This window comes from Carassius gibelio, chromosome B13 (genome assembly GCF_023724105.1).
Source record: "Carassius gibelio isolate Cgi1373 ecotype wild population from Czech Republic chromosome B13, carGib1.2-hapl.c, whole genome shotgun sequence".
NCBI lineage: Eukaryota > Metazoa > Chordata > Actinopteri > Cypriniformes > Cyprinidae > Carassius > Carassius gibelio.
In genome coordinates, this window is record NC_068408.1 from 6123530 (window position 1) to 6139808 (window position 16279).

The 16279-nt window shown below is 35.7% G+C and overlaps 1 protein-coding gene across 1 annotated transcript; it reads left to right on the forward strand.

Annotated features, from left to right (window-relative positions):
* Positions 1-89: 89 nt before the first annotated feature.
* On the forward strand, positions 90-15843 carry marchf5 (membrane-associated ring finger (C3HC4) 5). Its single transcript, XM_052572645.1, has 6 exons — positions 90-239; positions 7321-7523; positions 10969-11099; positions 11168-11351; positions 13820-13986; positions 14062-15843. The coding sequence occupies exons 1-6, from the start codon at positions 196-198 to the stop codon at positions 14176-14178; spliced, it is 846 nt and encodes a 281-aa protein (XP_052428605.1). The 5' UTR covers positions 90-195; the 3' UTR covers positions 14179-15843.
* The last annotated feature ends 436 nt before the right edge of the window (positions 15844-16279 follow it).

The window sequence follows — 16279 nt, forward strand, 5'->3', positions numbered from 1 at the left end:
GTCTCTGCGTGTTTCTGGAATTACTGACATTTATGAATATTCATTACTAGATCGGTTTATGTTAATCGATCTCAATGGTTTATAATCAGATTTCAGCCGTTGTTTACTGACAGTAAGACGCCCATATGCGTGTTTAGCACGGCGTTAAGATTCCCCGCGGCCTGTCATTAATTAAGTGTGTGGACTCATGTGAATATGGCAGAAGAGGGAGCGGCTGTGATGCAGCAGATTGTGGACAGGTGAGTGAAAGAAATGCAGTGTAAACAAACGGCTAATATCCGCTACATATCAACCTGTCAGTAAAGTGGCGTTTGTGGACTTTCGTATAGTTCGAAATATGCTTAAACCTAGATCAATATTCATAAAAGAACAGTTAGAGTAGATAATGAGTGATTGATTGCAGGTGTAGTCTGTTACTTACATGATGTGACGTCTATGTCGAGGGGGCGTGTCCTTCATTTGGCCTTTAATTTTGTTTTGATTCAGTCTTGCTCTTTTGATTATATACTTTTTAGATTGTTTATGTTTAACAGCTTCTGTTCTGAAGATCCATCTATTGTTTAAACGTCGGATAACACACTGATTTGTGTCTGGAAACCGATGTGCAGAAGCAGAACTGACACAATATTAATTAACCATCAACAGAATATGCAATATTGGTATTATTAATAGGCATTATATTCATATTGGAATCGCCTGACAGACAATATTGTTTGGAAAAAGGTTTGGTTAATACCTAATCAATATTTAATTAAAGACAAGGTTATGGAAGTATCATTCAAAATTATACACAGTATTTACCCAGCCAAACATTATTTTGTAAAATTCAAATCTGATTTTGATATTAGTTGCTCTTTTTGTGTCAGTTGCCTTAAAAACTGACCTTTTGTAAAACTATTTTGGCAAAATGTATGTGATTTAATTGTACAGAATTGTGATAATCAATATATTTTTATTATGGAAATTTGTATTATTTGGTATGTTGGAGAACAGCAAAGAAAAACACAATGACATGATAAAAAAATTAACATTAAAAATCTTATTTTTTTTACATGCAAAATTTCATATTCACAAATGTAAGTTCTCGTGCAAAAAAAACTTGTTTTATTTCTTTTATTTATGTATATATATATTTATATATATTTATTAATATGCATTAAAGTTATTTTAAATATAGGGTTATTAATTTTTTATTTTTATAGTAATGTCTACTTATAGAAATTTTTATTATGTGAGCTGTAAAGAGGATAATTGTCCGAGTGGGGTTACTGGTTATGTGTAATAAATGTAATTCCTGATTCCTAAGGTTTTTTAATTCTTAGCATGTGTCACGTGAGTGCATATGTTACTGGCTTTAATTGTTTTTTTTTTCAGTTTTCAGACCTTGTAATATGTTAATTACTTAACCATTTTTGTTTATTTTTTTGAAATTGAAATAATTTCTAGTGTATGATAGCTTATCTCGTATTGACCCCAGAATATTCCTTTAGTAAAACAGAAATAAGAGGCTTGATTGGCTGTTTGATCTGCCTTGCACACCAGCAGATGATTTGGGAAAGGTTCATGGTAAAACCTTTGCCTCATGACTTGTGTGATGTTGGTCTTAAGTATTATGAGCTTTAGTTTTAATGAACCCAACACAAAGGACAGTGTGTCCTGGAGAAGTTTTTAATGACACTGTTGTTGTGGTCAGTTTTTTCTTCCAGATTGACCCTCAGGGGTCATTAATAAGCAGATTTTCTATATATAGGAGCATTTTTTGGTAAATGACATGGGCAAGTTCTCATTTCTGTAATTATTCATTGGGTCACTGCGTCGGGTCGAGCTGTTTTTGTGTCATGACCTTGTCCATGTTCTTCCAACCAGGTTGTCCTGTTTGCCAGAGGGCCAGCACTTGCAAAATAAACTAGAGTGCACTGGCCAGATGATGGGACACAATTGAGCGGATCTTTCCTTTCAGTCCAAAAAGGCTAAACTTTCATATGTTTGTTTGTGTGTGTGTGTGCGCGTGTGTGTGTGTGTATATATATATATATATATATATATATATATATATATATATATATATATATATATATATATATATATATATATATATATATATATATATATATATATATATATATATAATTAATCTAAAATGACAGTAAACAACAGTTACAAGATTTCTACTTTAAATAAATGCTGTTCTTTTGACATTAAGAATCCTAAAAAATATATTGTATTTGAAATATCATGCATTTTCTTGAGAAGAAAATTCAAATGTCATTGAATCACCTGTAAAATATTGCGTAAGTATTGCAAATAAAATATAATGTTTTGTATAATGTTATAAATATAATATACACTACACTACAGTTCACAGTTTTTATAAGACATTCATATTTTTATTTTGCTTCGATTTAGTACATTGATCAAATGTGACAGATGTGACAATTTCTGTTGCAGTTCTTTTGATTTAGGATTTCCTTAATCAAATAACCTTGAATAGAAATGTAGCATGGTTCCCACAAAAAGATGAAGCATTTATATGAATAAAAATGTATCTTGAGCAACATTAGAATTCCTGAAGGATCATGTGACACTGAAGACTGGAGTAATGATGCTGAAAATTCAGCTTTGCATTAAATAAATGAATTTTAATTTAAAATATATACTCGCATTCAAAATATTATTCACATAAAATTGCTTCTTTTAAAAACATTAAAAAATCTCACCGAGCCCAATCTTTTGAATGGAAGTAAATTTGAACGTGTTGTCACCTCATATGTGTGTTTACATCTGAGGAAATAGGTGTTGAGAGGAAAGAACTGGACTAGCTGGTGTGTAAACTGGTTTATTGGCACATCAGCCAGTTTGCAGACATATCTGTGTCAGTTGTTATGGTGAAAGCTCTCATCTCTCTCAAATGGATCCTGCATCCTTCTCTAATGTCCGTCACTGAGGCAACAACCTTCACAGGTCTGTGTGAGAGCAGATAGTCGTCACAGCTCTATCAGACTCCAAAACACGGCCTTATCCAGGCCTGCCACCCGCAGCTGCTTTCTGTGCAATGTAGAAAAGATGGGCTCATGCTTAAATCCTGTCTGACCTTTACGTGGCAGACACTCTATCACCCTCTTTTGTTCTCTTCGGTATTCAGAAAGCTGGCTCCGTTTATTTTGGCTGTTTCTAAACCTCACTTTCTCTGTCTTACTGTTTTTCCCATCCAGCTTTGATGTGTCTCCACAAATGTGTGTCTTGAGTCATGTTTGAAAGGTGTCTGGAAATAATCCACCATCATTTGGACCTTTGGTGTTATGTTTCTGTTTGAAAGTCAATTAAATGCAGTATTGCTTGGTGCCTATGCTAATTGCTTTGGAAGCCCATTTCTGCCTTGGGAAAAAAAGTCATTGTGAATTATTTATTTATTTAAAGGTAACTGTGACTTTTTCCTTTGTAATTGTATCTTACAATTCTGGCAAAAAGGTAATTGCGGCAATTTTTCTCGCTTAAAAAAATTAACTAAACATTTTTATGGGCTTTTTATGCTTTCATTTGGATGGAACAGGACAGGAAAGCATTGGTTGGAGATAAAGGGGGTGGGATCGACAAAAAAACATGTGATGGGATTCGAACTCGAGTGGCCATGAGCTCACTGTCGGCGCTCTAACCACAAGGCTATTGGTGCAGACTTTTTCCTTGCAATTCTGAGTTTAGAATTTGTAATTCCGTCTGAATTTTGAGATGTAAACTGTTTCCATTGACGAAACTGGCTATAATAAATTGCTAATATTCCACTAGGTTTTAACGTTTTCTGAAGACGATGTTTGTGCAAAACTGATTCAGTCAAAATGTGACTTACTGTTGCACTAAAACAGACATATAGGCCTAGATTTTGTAGAAATGCTGCTAATTCTATGTGGTAATTCTGGCTTTTAGCTGGTGAAACGTGATCTTGTGGATGGGTCTTGTGACTCTGACTACAGGGGAAAGAGTGACCCCTCCTCAAGAACAAATATAGACCACAAGTTCAAGATGACTGGAGTTACTGGAAAACAGTGACTGAAGTTACATGAACTGTAATCTAGCTGGTGCTTGACCGGTGCACCAACTGTAAACTAGTCACAGATTTGGTTCTGTGGAATAGAGACAAACTTTGAGCAGCAGTTTTTTTTTTTTTTTTTTTTTTTTAGGGGTGCATGATAAATATCGGCCAATAATTAATGTGCATTTTGTCAGCAAAGCCGCTCTCTAATCAGCTGTAAATTCCATCATGTGCATGTTTCACACAGACCAGCGTTTACTATACAATATATATATATATATATATATATATATATATATATATATATATATATATATATATATATATATATATAAAATTTATTTACCCTGTGCATTATTTAGGCTATCAGGAAATTGCTTGCTTCCATTTTTAGTATAAATACATTAGTTTAAGGTTTATATTTATCATTCTATTAACTGGTATATGAAATTAATTAAAATGCAGTTCAGTGGCTAATAGCTATATGTTGCTTTAATGCCAGATGAAATGTCCTAATCGATGCAGCTCTATTTCTATTTGTCAGTATAGTAGAAATGTCTGTGATCTCAGCTCTTCTTCTGATGCTCGACAACTGCTTTCACTCACTGAAGTTTCTGGAAGATCATCAGTCATGTGACCACAGCCAAATGAATAAACTCATTACACCGAGATTTTAATGCCTCTTTAAATGCAGACTGACCTGTGTGTGTAGCAATGAGAACATGCAGGAAAGTTTTAATATTATTATTGCTCATGCTTAGTTTAAGGTTTGTCGAGGTGTTTAACAGTAGACGTTTAATGCTTCCACATTTTCTGGATAAGAGGAAGCATCTAAACTTTCACACACTTATTCCTGTTTTTGAAACCGTAGCCAGTTTATTCATGAAAACTCCTGCTGTATGAAATAGGAGCTGATGTTATGGCTCTAGAGATCAGGATTTTGAAACTATCATCAGGGTCATCAGTTCCAGAGACCCCCTCGCTGTTGTATAGATTGTCTTTCTGTGTCATGTAACCGGCTCTCAACATGTAAAGAAAGGCGAGCGGTATCGACTTTTTGACCTCCTGATGGTATCTCATACACTAGGGCTATATTCTGCAAGAGCTCAAGTAGTAATGTGAATCTGATAGAGGTGGAGAAGTGTCTTATTGGCATCTAAGAGGGATTTTTGCAGCATTTGTTCCCGGAATATGGTTTAATGGAAAATGGTCTGGTGTGCTGGAGATATTTTAAGCTTCATCTATGTCATCACAAACAGTGCGGAAGAGTAATTCTGTCACGTGTCTTCTGATAGAGAAGTGAACAGAATATGATCACAGTAGTGTTATTAGCCTTATTATTCAGAAGTTGTTTGGTTTGCACATTAGTGGATTATGTATTAGCAGTACTTAAATTTTTATTATTTTATTTAAAAATTATATTAGTATATATTTAATTAACTTATTTATTTGTGGTTTAAAGCACAATTGTTAATGAAATAATTGTGACGTATCTGTGAATGATTTTTCTCCCTCAAATCAAAAATCTTCTTTTTAAACCTTGCATAAGGGGAGAATGTCATTCTTGCAAAAATCAATGAGAATCAATGTATTATTGATTAATTAGTAGTTCATTTATTTGTATAGTTCATGTATTTATTTTAATTATGACATTAGTGTATATTTTATTTTGTGTGTTAGTAGTATTTTATTATTTATTTGTTTAATTTATTTAAAATAAACATTTAAATTAAAAAAATAAATTATTTATTTATTTGTGGTTTAAAGCACAATTGTTAATAAAAATATTTGTTGCAGTGTATTGGAGAAAAAAATCATGCTATCATTGTGTGAATTTGACTGCAGATTATATAGCCTGTAGTTTGAAACTTTACCCCTGCTGAGTGAAGGAAACATGCTTAAATCAGATTGGGTTTCACAGCACATTTTGTTTTACCTTGTTTATTGGCTGATAATCTGGTTGGCATCGTAATGAACGCAGCTCTTAGTGTCTAAATCCATGCTATGCAAGTGTGCTGAAGTGAGGGCAACGGTGAGATGTCTTGGGTTTCACACGGGTGATGATTGTGTTTCTGATGGTTGTCGTGATGGAGGCAGAGTTACAGGAACAGTAAGCAGCTTCTTAAGGAACATGGAGAAGAGGAACATGGACAATATTTGGCTTTTAGAATATCTGGAATCTGAGGGTGCAAAAAAATAAATTTTTGAGAAAATCGTCTTTTAAAGTTGTCCAAATGAATTCTTAGCAATGCATATTACTAATCAAAAATTAAGTATATGATATATCTATGGTAGGAAATTTACAAAATATCTCCATTGAACATGATCTTTTGGCAATTTTGGCATAAAAGAAAAATCGATAATTTTCACCCATACAATGTTTTTTAGTTTTTTTGGCTATTGCTAAAAATATACCCCAGCGACTGAAGACTGAAGGTTTTATGATCCAGGGTCACATATTGCTTCTGGTCTTATGTTGAACCAAGTCAACTAACAAAACATCAGACTAATTGAAGTAAACCTGGCTTATTTGGTAAATTGTTTTATAAAACAGGTCATATTAAAGCACAAATCTGTGTGTTCTTGTTTGGCTTTGGGATTGTCATCTAATAGACCTGAGATGATCACCCGAGAGGCTCTTCATCCCTCATGTTTTATTCAGAAACAGACAGAATGGAAAATCTCCCTCAGAAACCTGAGAGAACAGCCGAGTCTCGATCCCTCCTTCCGCAGAGATTTGACATCGATTATTTACACGATCATCATTAGACATTGTCATTTAGATGTAGGACAAACAATTCAAAAGTATATTTGTTTCTATTTAGTGATTGCCACGATGATATACATAATTTTGGGCTTTTCTCAGCAAACAAACTTGTATATGATTGAGCATGCAGTTCTGATCGTTTGAGTAATTCACAGCCTATACTAAGGCCTTATATTAAATTAAACCAGTTTAACTTGAACGCATTGGTTTAGACAGCTAGGTTGCTAAAAAAAACACAGTGAGATCAAAATGATAACCTGTATTTTTTTTTCAGTTCATGATCTTGTTTCATTTGTGCTTAGTCACTGACCCATATTTCTCTGCGGTTGGCTGTCTTTGATTTTTTTTGTGCCAACTGTCCCTTGATACTTTTAAGAGTTGAACTATAAAAATAGCTCCAGGAGCCTTGAACTTTACACAGTAACATGACAAACGTTGTCTTCACCGTTCAGTTGTTATACAGTACTTTGGCCTGGATGAAACACTGAGCCGAGCACTGATGTGTTTCTGTGTGTGTGTGTTTCAGGAGTTGTTGGGTGTGTTTTGCCACAGATGAGGATGACCGTACGGCGGAGTGGGTGCGTCCATGCCGCTGCCGTGGTTCGACTAAATGGGTTCATCAGTCGTGTCTTCAGCGCTGGGTTGATGAGAAACAGAGGGGCAACAGCATCGCACGTGTCACCTGCCCACAATGCAATGCTGAATACCTTATCGTGTTCCCTAAACTCGGTATGACAATCCATCAGTTTACATTCTTAAAAATGTGTCTTGGATCCCTGTTTAATATACGAAATGTAATATATTACTTTTTTTTTTAAAGAAGTGTCTTTTGTTCAGCAACAGCCTTTATATGATCAAAATATTGTAAAATGCTATTACAATTTAAAGGGGGGGGGGGTGAAATGCTATTTCATGCATACTGAGTTTTTTACACTGTTAAAGAGTTAGATTCCCATGCTAAACATGGACAAAGTTAAAAAAATTAAGTTGTACGTTTGAAGTCCGGTTTGTCACAAGTTTTGGAAAAGTTTTTTTTCGAGTATGGCTCTGTGTGACGTTAGATGAAGCGGAATTTCCTTATATGGGTCCTAGGGCACTTCTGCCGGAAGAGCGCGCGCTCCCGTATAGCAGAGCAATTCACTGATCAGAGCGAGAGACCGAAATGTCACAAAAGAAGTGTATTTTGGTTGCCAGGGCAAGACAACCCTGCACAACCTTGCCATGGTTTGTTTTGGGTGATGTTTTTTTCCTCAAGGTAATGTCAGAGTTTCCAGATGCTCTCAACGCAAAATCCTACTGGCGCTCGTGATTCTTTAGCTCCGCCCACACGTCACGCCTACAGACGCTTGTGTTTTTCCGGGAAAAAACGGTACAGACTATCTTTCTCTTATAAATATAATAAAACTAAAGACTTTTTGGAGTTATGAAGGATGCAGTACTACTCTATAGGTACTCAAGATTAGCAGGATATTAAGTGAAAACGAGCATTTCACCCCCCCCCCCCCCCCTTTAAAATATTTTTTTTTTACGTGTATCTTTTTTTTTTTTTTTTACTTTTTCAGTCTCTCATGATACTCAAGAAAACAAGAAAACTCAGAATAAGAAGCATTTCTTATTATTACCAGTGCTGAAAACAGCTGCTTAATATTTTTGTGAAAACAACATAGTTTTTTTTCAGGATTTTTGGATGAATCGAAAGTTCTAAAGAACAGCATTTTTTAAAATATATATATGGAAGTCTTTCTTAACACTTTAAAAATGTGAACTTTACTATTAACTTTTTATGCAATTTAATGCATCCTTCCAAAATAGTATTAATTTCTTGCAAATAAAAATAAAGAGTGGTTATGTTTATTTTAGTGCTGTCAAAGATTAATCGCAATTAATCGCATCCAAAATAAAAGTTTGTTTACATATGTGTGTTCTGTGTATATTTAAGTATATATAAATAAACACCCATGCATGTATATATTTAAGAAAAATGTTGTTTATATTAAATTATATTTATATATAATATACATTTATATATACATGTAAATACATTTAAATATTTTTATGTGTAAATATATATTATGCAAATAAAAACGTATTTTGGATGCGATTAATCATTTGACAGCACTATATTTATCGTTGACGTTTTTGGCGTGAACAGATTTTAAAACCATTTTTCTTGAGGTTTACATCAGAGTTACTTTTAAAAATATTTGTCATTTTGAAAGATACTAGATTGTATTGAAAGTGAATATATTCGATAGATTGCCCTGCCTTTGCTGCAAATATAATAAACCGCTCACTTTCACATGCCACACATGATGAGCAAAATTCTGGACATTTGTGATGTTCTTTCACTTTTCACTTTATCAGGGTTCATCAAATGTCACTACGCTAGTTTTGAATAGAAGCACTTGTTTATTTAGTTTTTTTGTACTTCATAGGTCAATCCTGATTCCAGAGAAATCCCTCTTTTTGATTTTGGTGATGAGGATTTGCTTGTGATTCCAGTAATCCGCTGCTCACGAAACTAAATGTCATTTTTCATCCTCTTGTGTGTCGTCTCTTATGTAAATTGATCAGGTTGAGAGTATAACAGCATTAGATTCTCTTCACGCTGTGCTAATAATCTTCCTCCCGAGGCCCAGTCTGTCGTCCTCTCTCGCTCTCTGTCTCTTTCCACAGCCACGGGTTTATTCTGGGATATGGTTGTCAGGGTGACCGTGGCCAGCTGTGAAATTGCACCAATCATGCTCTCCGTTCGACTGTCAAAATGTAGGAATGCGAGACGAGACGAATGTCATAACTCGTGAACATGAGAGTTTCACAGCAAAACCATTTCATTTAGTTGCATTGCGAGCTCGTCTTCTGATTTAAATGTGTTTGGTCACGAAAGATTGGGACACAAAATATATGCCATGTGATAGTGTAGTGAGTGTCACTGATTCTTTTTAACGAGTTTCAGAATCATTTTTAATCAGTAAAATACTCCCTAGGTAGGGAGCTGACTATGGTTTGGAACTTTAGTTGGTATTTTATACATGAGCATGGTACGCAGATCTGCCACTTTGCTCAGAAAAGCCATAACTGTGAAGGTGAAAGACCATCTGTCTTTTATTTTTATTTTTTCAAATATATTACTCCTGATTGACTCTCAAGATGTTCTTCAGACTGACATCACATTGAAGTTGTTTTACGCAGCCTGGCACTGGAGAGGGTTTGTAGGGAACAGAAAGTCCTTGTTCCACAGCCGTTCTTTGGCAGAGCAGCGAAGCTGGTGTAAAACGAGGAAGAATAGACTGCAGATGTATTCCTGCTAAGTGGAGTTTATTTTTTAATGATCTTAATAATGGAATCTGTGGCTGGCAGCAGAAGTGCCTGAGCGCTTTCTCTTGCCAGTAGACATTAGTTTGATGTTGCAGCGCTAGAGAGAACGTGAACCAAATTCCAGCGCTGTCATCAGAATATTCCATATTAATATTCTCGAGAGCGGTCAGTGATCCCAACACACACACACACACACACACACACACAGTGTCCAGAGACTTGTCCTGCAGTCGAGGGTATTTTTAGGATGAGAGGAAAGCAGGTTGTCGGTCGATAAATATTACATGATTTCCTCTTGATGTCCACCTTGAGTGTTTCCTCATTCCTTTCTGGGTCGGTTCCACTGTGTGCAGCTTTATTCCTGAGTCATTTAGGATGCAGTCATCATTGGTCGAGCATAGAACTGTAAAGCGCTTGTGTCATCATGGGTTAGTGAATTAAACGGGATGATCGACAGTTACTTGTGTGTTCGTATCTTTCTGTGGACAGCTTCACATTTTGATAAACGATTATATATTTTCATCTGTAAGTTGCTTTGAATAAAAGCGTCTGCTAAATGACTAAATGTAAATATATAGTCAGAAGAGAATTTTATTGGCCTGTTGGTTCCTGATCATAATATCTTCTTTTGCCCCCTGCTGGAGAGGAGGGGAACTGGATTCATCACTGCTTGATCCTCACGTGATGGTCACATGATTCAGACCTCAATATCACCTAGTTTTTATCATTTAATATCTCTTGTTTTGTGAAATTGTTTCATAAATAGATTCATGTCTGCATGATGATATAAATAGTAATATACTGTAGAGCCTTCTGCAGTTTCTTATAAAGATGCACTACATGCATTTCTGTGCAGGGCCGGTGGTGTATGTGCTGGATCTGGCCGACCGGTTGATCTCGAAGGCCTGTCCGTTTGCTGCGGCCGGTATCATGGTGGGCTCTATTTACTGGACGGCCGTCACATACGGCGCGGTGACTGTCATGCAGGTGAGACGTCACTCACAGATGAAATGATTTTACAAGCGTTATTTGATTCTGAAGCCTCCGTCTCTCAGGTTGTGGGTCATAAGGAAGGTCTGGATGTGATGGAACGAGCCGACCCTCTCTTCTTGTTGATTGGTCTGCCAACCATCCCAGTTATGCTAATTCTAGGGAAGATGATTCGCTGGGAGGATTATGTGCTCCGCCTCTGGAGGAAATACTCCAATAAACTTCAGATCCTCAACAGTATTTTCCCAGGTCAGTGGTGACAGCACAGACTATGTGTGTGTTTAAATATTGTAAATATTTGTTTATTATTTCAGTTTTGTGTGTTAATATATTTAAAAATGTAATTTATTCCTGTCAATTTTCAGCATCATTACGCCAGTCTTCAGTGTCACATGATTCTTCAGAAATCATTCTAATATTTTCGGATTTATTAAGTTGAAAATAAATTGGGAAAAAAGCTTACAAAATGGGTTTATTTCTAATATCCAATATAGTTTTTTAATATACTTTACTTTATAGTTTTACATATTGTTGCATAAAATCTTAATTTATGGTTAATAGTAGGGGTGTAACGATACGCGTATTCGTATTGAACCGTTCGGTACGACGCTTTCGGTTCGGTACGCGGTACGCATTATGTATACCGAACGGTTCGTTGGAGTAATTAATTATATTTGAAAAAAAAAAAAAAAGAGAGAGAGAGAAATATAATGATATGCGTTCAACAAGGTAGCCCAATAACCCAAACAACGTAACAGGCAACGCCCCTGACACTCCCGAAGAAGAAAAAAACACCATCTTATATGTTTATGTTAGGCTACTCAGCAGGCGCTCGCTCACTCAGTACGCGCTGAAGGCTCGTTGCAAAATGGCCAATGCGTTTAACAGACTAGAAAAAGAAGATCCTCCAGTAACCAACAGGTCTGGTGTTTGGGTGCACTTTGGATTCCCTTTAAGCTATAATGGTGATGGCAAGAGAGTGGTGGATAAAAAAACAACGGTATGTCGCATCTGCAACATGACAGGGTACACCAGCGGGAATAAAAAAAAAAAAAAAAAAAAACACCAGCGGGAATATCTGGGATATATGCGTCAGTACTATCTGGGAAAAGACGAAAAAAAGGAGAAACATGCACGCAGCAAACTATCCCTGCAGCATTTAGAAACTATAGCTTACAGGGAATCCAACCCAAACACCAGACCTGTTGGTTATTTTAGGATCTTATATTTCTGGTCTGTTAAAGGCATTCGACATTTTGCAACGAGCCTTCAGCGCGTGCTGAGTGAGCGAGCGCCTTAGGGGCCGTTCACATATCGTGCCTAAAAACGCATGGAAAACGCTAAGCGCGTCTTTCTCCTCCTTTCCAAAGCGCTTGGGCAGAAGCGCTCATGAGGCGTCTGTCTTTGCTAAGCAACAATGACGTGCTCTCTCCATGAGACGCGGAAATTTCAGCGAAGGATAAATGGATTTGCAGCTCTAAAAATCGCTTGCAGTAGCTCTGCTACTAAATTTATTTCAAAATTGCAATCCATATACAACTATGATCAGCTGATCCTTCATCTTGGCTGAGCTCTCAACGTTGTTACGGGAAAGGATGAAGCTGATTGGTTAGTTCTTGTCACATGACCCGCGGTGCGCTTGCGGCATTCTGAAAAGTTGAGATGTTTTTACATTTTGCTGTATCTAAAACGTATCGAACCGAACCGAACCGAACCGTGACATCAGTGTATCGTATCGAACCGAACCGTGAATTTTGTGAACCGTTACACCCCTAGTTAATAGCTCATCTAAAGTTCACAGAAAATAATATCCAAATGAGACAACCAAAAATAATAAATACATATTTTAAATGATGTTGGATTGGATATTGATGTATCAGTTTCATAAGTACTTATTCACTATGTTTACAAATACCATCTTTATCTTTATTATGTAATTTCAGACATTTTGATATTTGTACATCCACATATAATCATGTTTTATTTGTTATAATGATTGTTTATTATTTCATTATTTAATTTAAATATATATGTAACCCTGGATCACAAAACTAGTCTTAAGTCGCTGGGGTATATTTGTAGAAAAAGCCAAATTATCGATTTTCTTTTATGTCAAAAATCATTAGGATATTAAGTAAAGATTCTGTTCCTTAAAGATATTTTGTAAATTTCCTACCATAAATACATCAAAACTTAATTTTTTATTAGTAATATGCATTGCTAAGAACTTCATTGCTGACAACCTCAAAGGTGATTTTCTCAGTATTTAGATTTTTTTTTTTTTTTTAGAATCCTCAGATTCCAGATTTTCAAATAGTTATATCTCAGCCAAATATTGTCCGATCCTAATAAACCATACATCAATGAACAGCTTATTTCATGCTGACCCCTATGGCAGTTTTTGGTCCAAGGTCACACATGGTCTAATATTTTAAATTCTAGTTATAAATGTCATAGACATTTCCTTATATATATTCTTAATTGCAAAGTTAATTTTAACACTAATATGAAATATTGCAAATAAAATGTAAATGAATGCAACACCTATTTTACACAATATTTACTCAATTCAGTATTTGAAACCAGTTTATTATCTTTTGGCAATTTTTAAGTGCCAGATGGAAAGCTGAACTGCCTGACATGTCTGTACAAGCTTCTGTGAAACTGTCACCAAAAGTTTTGATCAATCTTGTTTCTCGCCCTGTGATGCGGCGCAGGTATCGGCTGCCCAGTGCCGAGGATCCCGGCGGAGGCCAGTCCGCTGGCCGATCATGTGTCTGCCACACGCATCCTGTGCGGCGCCCTCGTGTTCCCCACCATCGCCACCATCGTAGGTAAACTGATGTTCAGCAGCGTCAACTCAAATCTTCAGAGGACCATTCTGGTACGAGAAAATCCTGAAAAATTTGATTTATACACGTGTATCCTCACACTGATGACATTTCTCTCTCTGTCTCAGGGTGGCATTGCCTTTGTGGCTATTAAAGGGGCATTTAAGGTTTATTTCAAGCAGCAGCAGTATCTCCGACAAGCTCATCGCAAGATCCTCAATTTCCCTGAGACGGAGGAGGCCTGAGCTCATCATCAAACCTCTGCTCGATTCCATCCACGAGACTTTTCACTGACGCTGGATTCAGTGAATGTGACTTCTGCTTTTGGAGTTTGAACAGTGATTCAGTTATGTTTCAGTTGTGTGTTACTCATTTTATGGGCTTTGACATTTTAAGAAAGAAAATAAATATTGAAAGGTTTTATATTAAGTGGTTGTTTTTTATTGAATTAGAAATGTTCAGGTGAATCATCAATGTTAAATACTAAAGGCCAATGTAAACATCTCTTATAAAATCATCTTTTTTGTTGTTCTTCTCGAAGGAATTTCACAAAGAAATATCCCCATATTTTACACCTAAGTCAAAAAAAAAACAATTGTTTTGCATATTAAAAAGGCAAGTCCGGTCACAATTATTTTTGTTTCAATTTAGAACATATTATATATACTATTAAAATTATACTTAACTAATTTTCAATTAGAGATATTTGTTTTGTTTTAGCATTTAATCATGGAAATTATTTCTCAAATCTAAAAAGTCACATTTATTTTTTTTTAAATGTCAATTTTGTGATTGAAATAAGATGATATCTGTGAAATTGACCATCTTGTCTGCCTTCACATCATTGAAGCGATCAGATGATCAGGTTTAATTTCCTTCTTTGTGCTGAGTTTCAGGGAGTCCCTTTTATAGTCCGTCTGTTAATGACCCTGTACAAAGAGAGAATCCAGTGTTTGGTCTGTAATCGATCACATTATTAAAACATTATGGTATTCGATGACTCATAACTGCTGTTAATAAACCTGTTCCATTTATTCCCAGAGATAAGTAGTCTTGTGTAGAACAGTGAACTTTAAGAGTATTAGTGGCCTTTTTATTACACCAGGACAATATATGTCTTAAAGGTTACATGGTTCGGATGGACAGGTTTATTTGGTGAACATGCCATTTTTCTTTTTTTCTGAATCATTGTGTCTGATGACTTCGAATTAATGTAGTGCTTCTTTTTTCATCTCTGTGAAGTTGCATGGATGAAGTTGGGAGGGAAAAAAAGTATATAAATTCAATGCATACTACTACTGTTTTGTAATGGTAGTACTCTGCAGCGGGATGCAGGTGTTTTATTTTAAAGAGGTTGTGCAATTAATTAAACTTCACACGTAATTAGCTTTTGGAGCACTATTTGTCCATAGAGCTCAAGTACATTATTACAGATTCTTGCTGTAAATGCTTTATGGTGACGTAGTGAGACTTGGGTCTCTGCAGAGCAAACGTGGGCGTTGTTATGACTTTGTGGGTGTTTTGAAACTGCTGGGTGTTTCTAAATCATGCAATCAAAATGATCCCCCTTACCTAACCCCACCCCTAAACCTACCGTCACTATGACGTCAGCCAATCAGGTATCATGGTCTAAAAACACCCTTATCTGGTTACTCCCATTACTTTCCTGCAGAGACCTATACTCGGACATAGTTGCTAAGAAATAGTTTATGTACACTGAGTGTAGAAGTATTAGACAAGTTTTTCTGTTGACTTTCTTTTCATCATCTGTATAGTATGAGTGGGGTATGTTAGTCTCCTGTTGTACAGATGAAGCATAATGCCAAATATAGAACATGTTGTACAGATATGGCTTCTGAATTTATCGTTTCTCAGTTGATTTATGTAAATAAATGTATTTTTCCAATGCCTGACTGTGTGTTGGACAGTTTTTAACTTGGACTAAAATGTTTCTTAGCATTGAGATGATTTATGGGATCTACATCTAAAATCTGTAGCATATAAACTGATGATAGTATCATTTGCAATCGTGTTGCATGTCCCTACATAGGTCCAGTGCCTAATTTTTCTAGCAATAATTTTGCTCAAACAAATGTCTGTTGTCTGCCGATATATCCCCACCAATTAAAAAAAAAAAAACTTCACTCAAAGCTAAAATAATATTGCTGTATATATAAGTACATAAAAAAATGGTAAATGCATAAAAGTGGCACTAAACGCAACAAACTCATGGAAACGTGATACTTTGGAAACACTTCTGCATGCTAATTTTGAAAGCTGTACATTTTAAATGCATTGCTGTACATTAATGAAGGCAATTATTTTCTAGTAATCAATAGCATAACA

What these genes read in the sequence shown, in the direction of transcription:
- marchf5 (XM_052572645.1), top strand. Translation starts at nt 196, where the DNA reads ATGGCAGAAGAGGGAGCGGCTGTGATGCAGCAGATTGTGGACAG. An exon ending in GCGCGGTGACTGTCATGCAG is followed by an intron (nt 11,100 to 11,167) that starts GTGAGACGTCAC and finishes TCCGTCTCTCAG; the next exon opens with GTTGTGGGTCATAAGGAAGG. An exon ending in ATCTTCAGAGGACCATTCTG is followed by an intron (nt 13,987 to 14,061) that starts GTACGAGAAAAT and finishes TCTCTGTCTCAG; the next exon opens with GGTGGCATTGCCTTTGTGGC.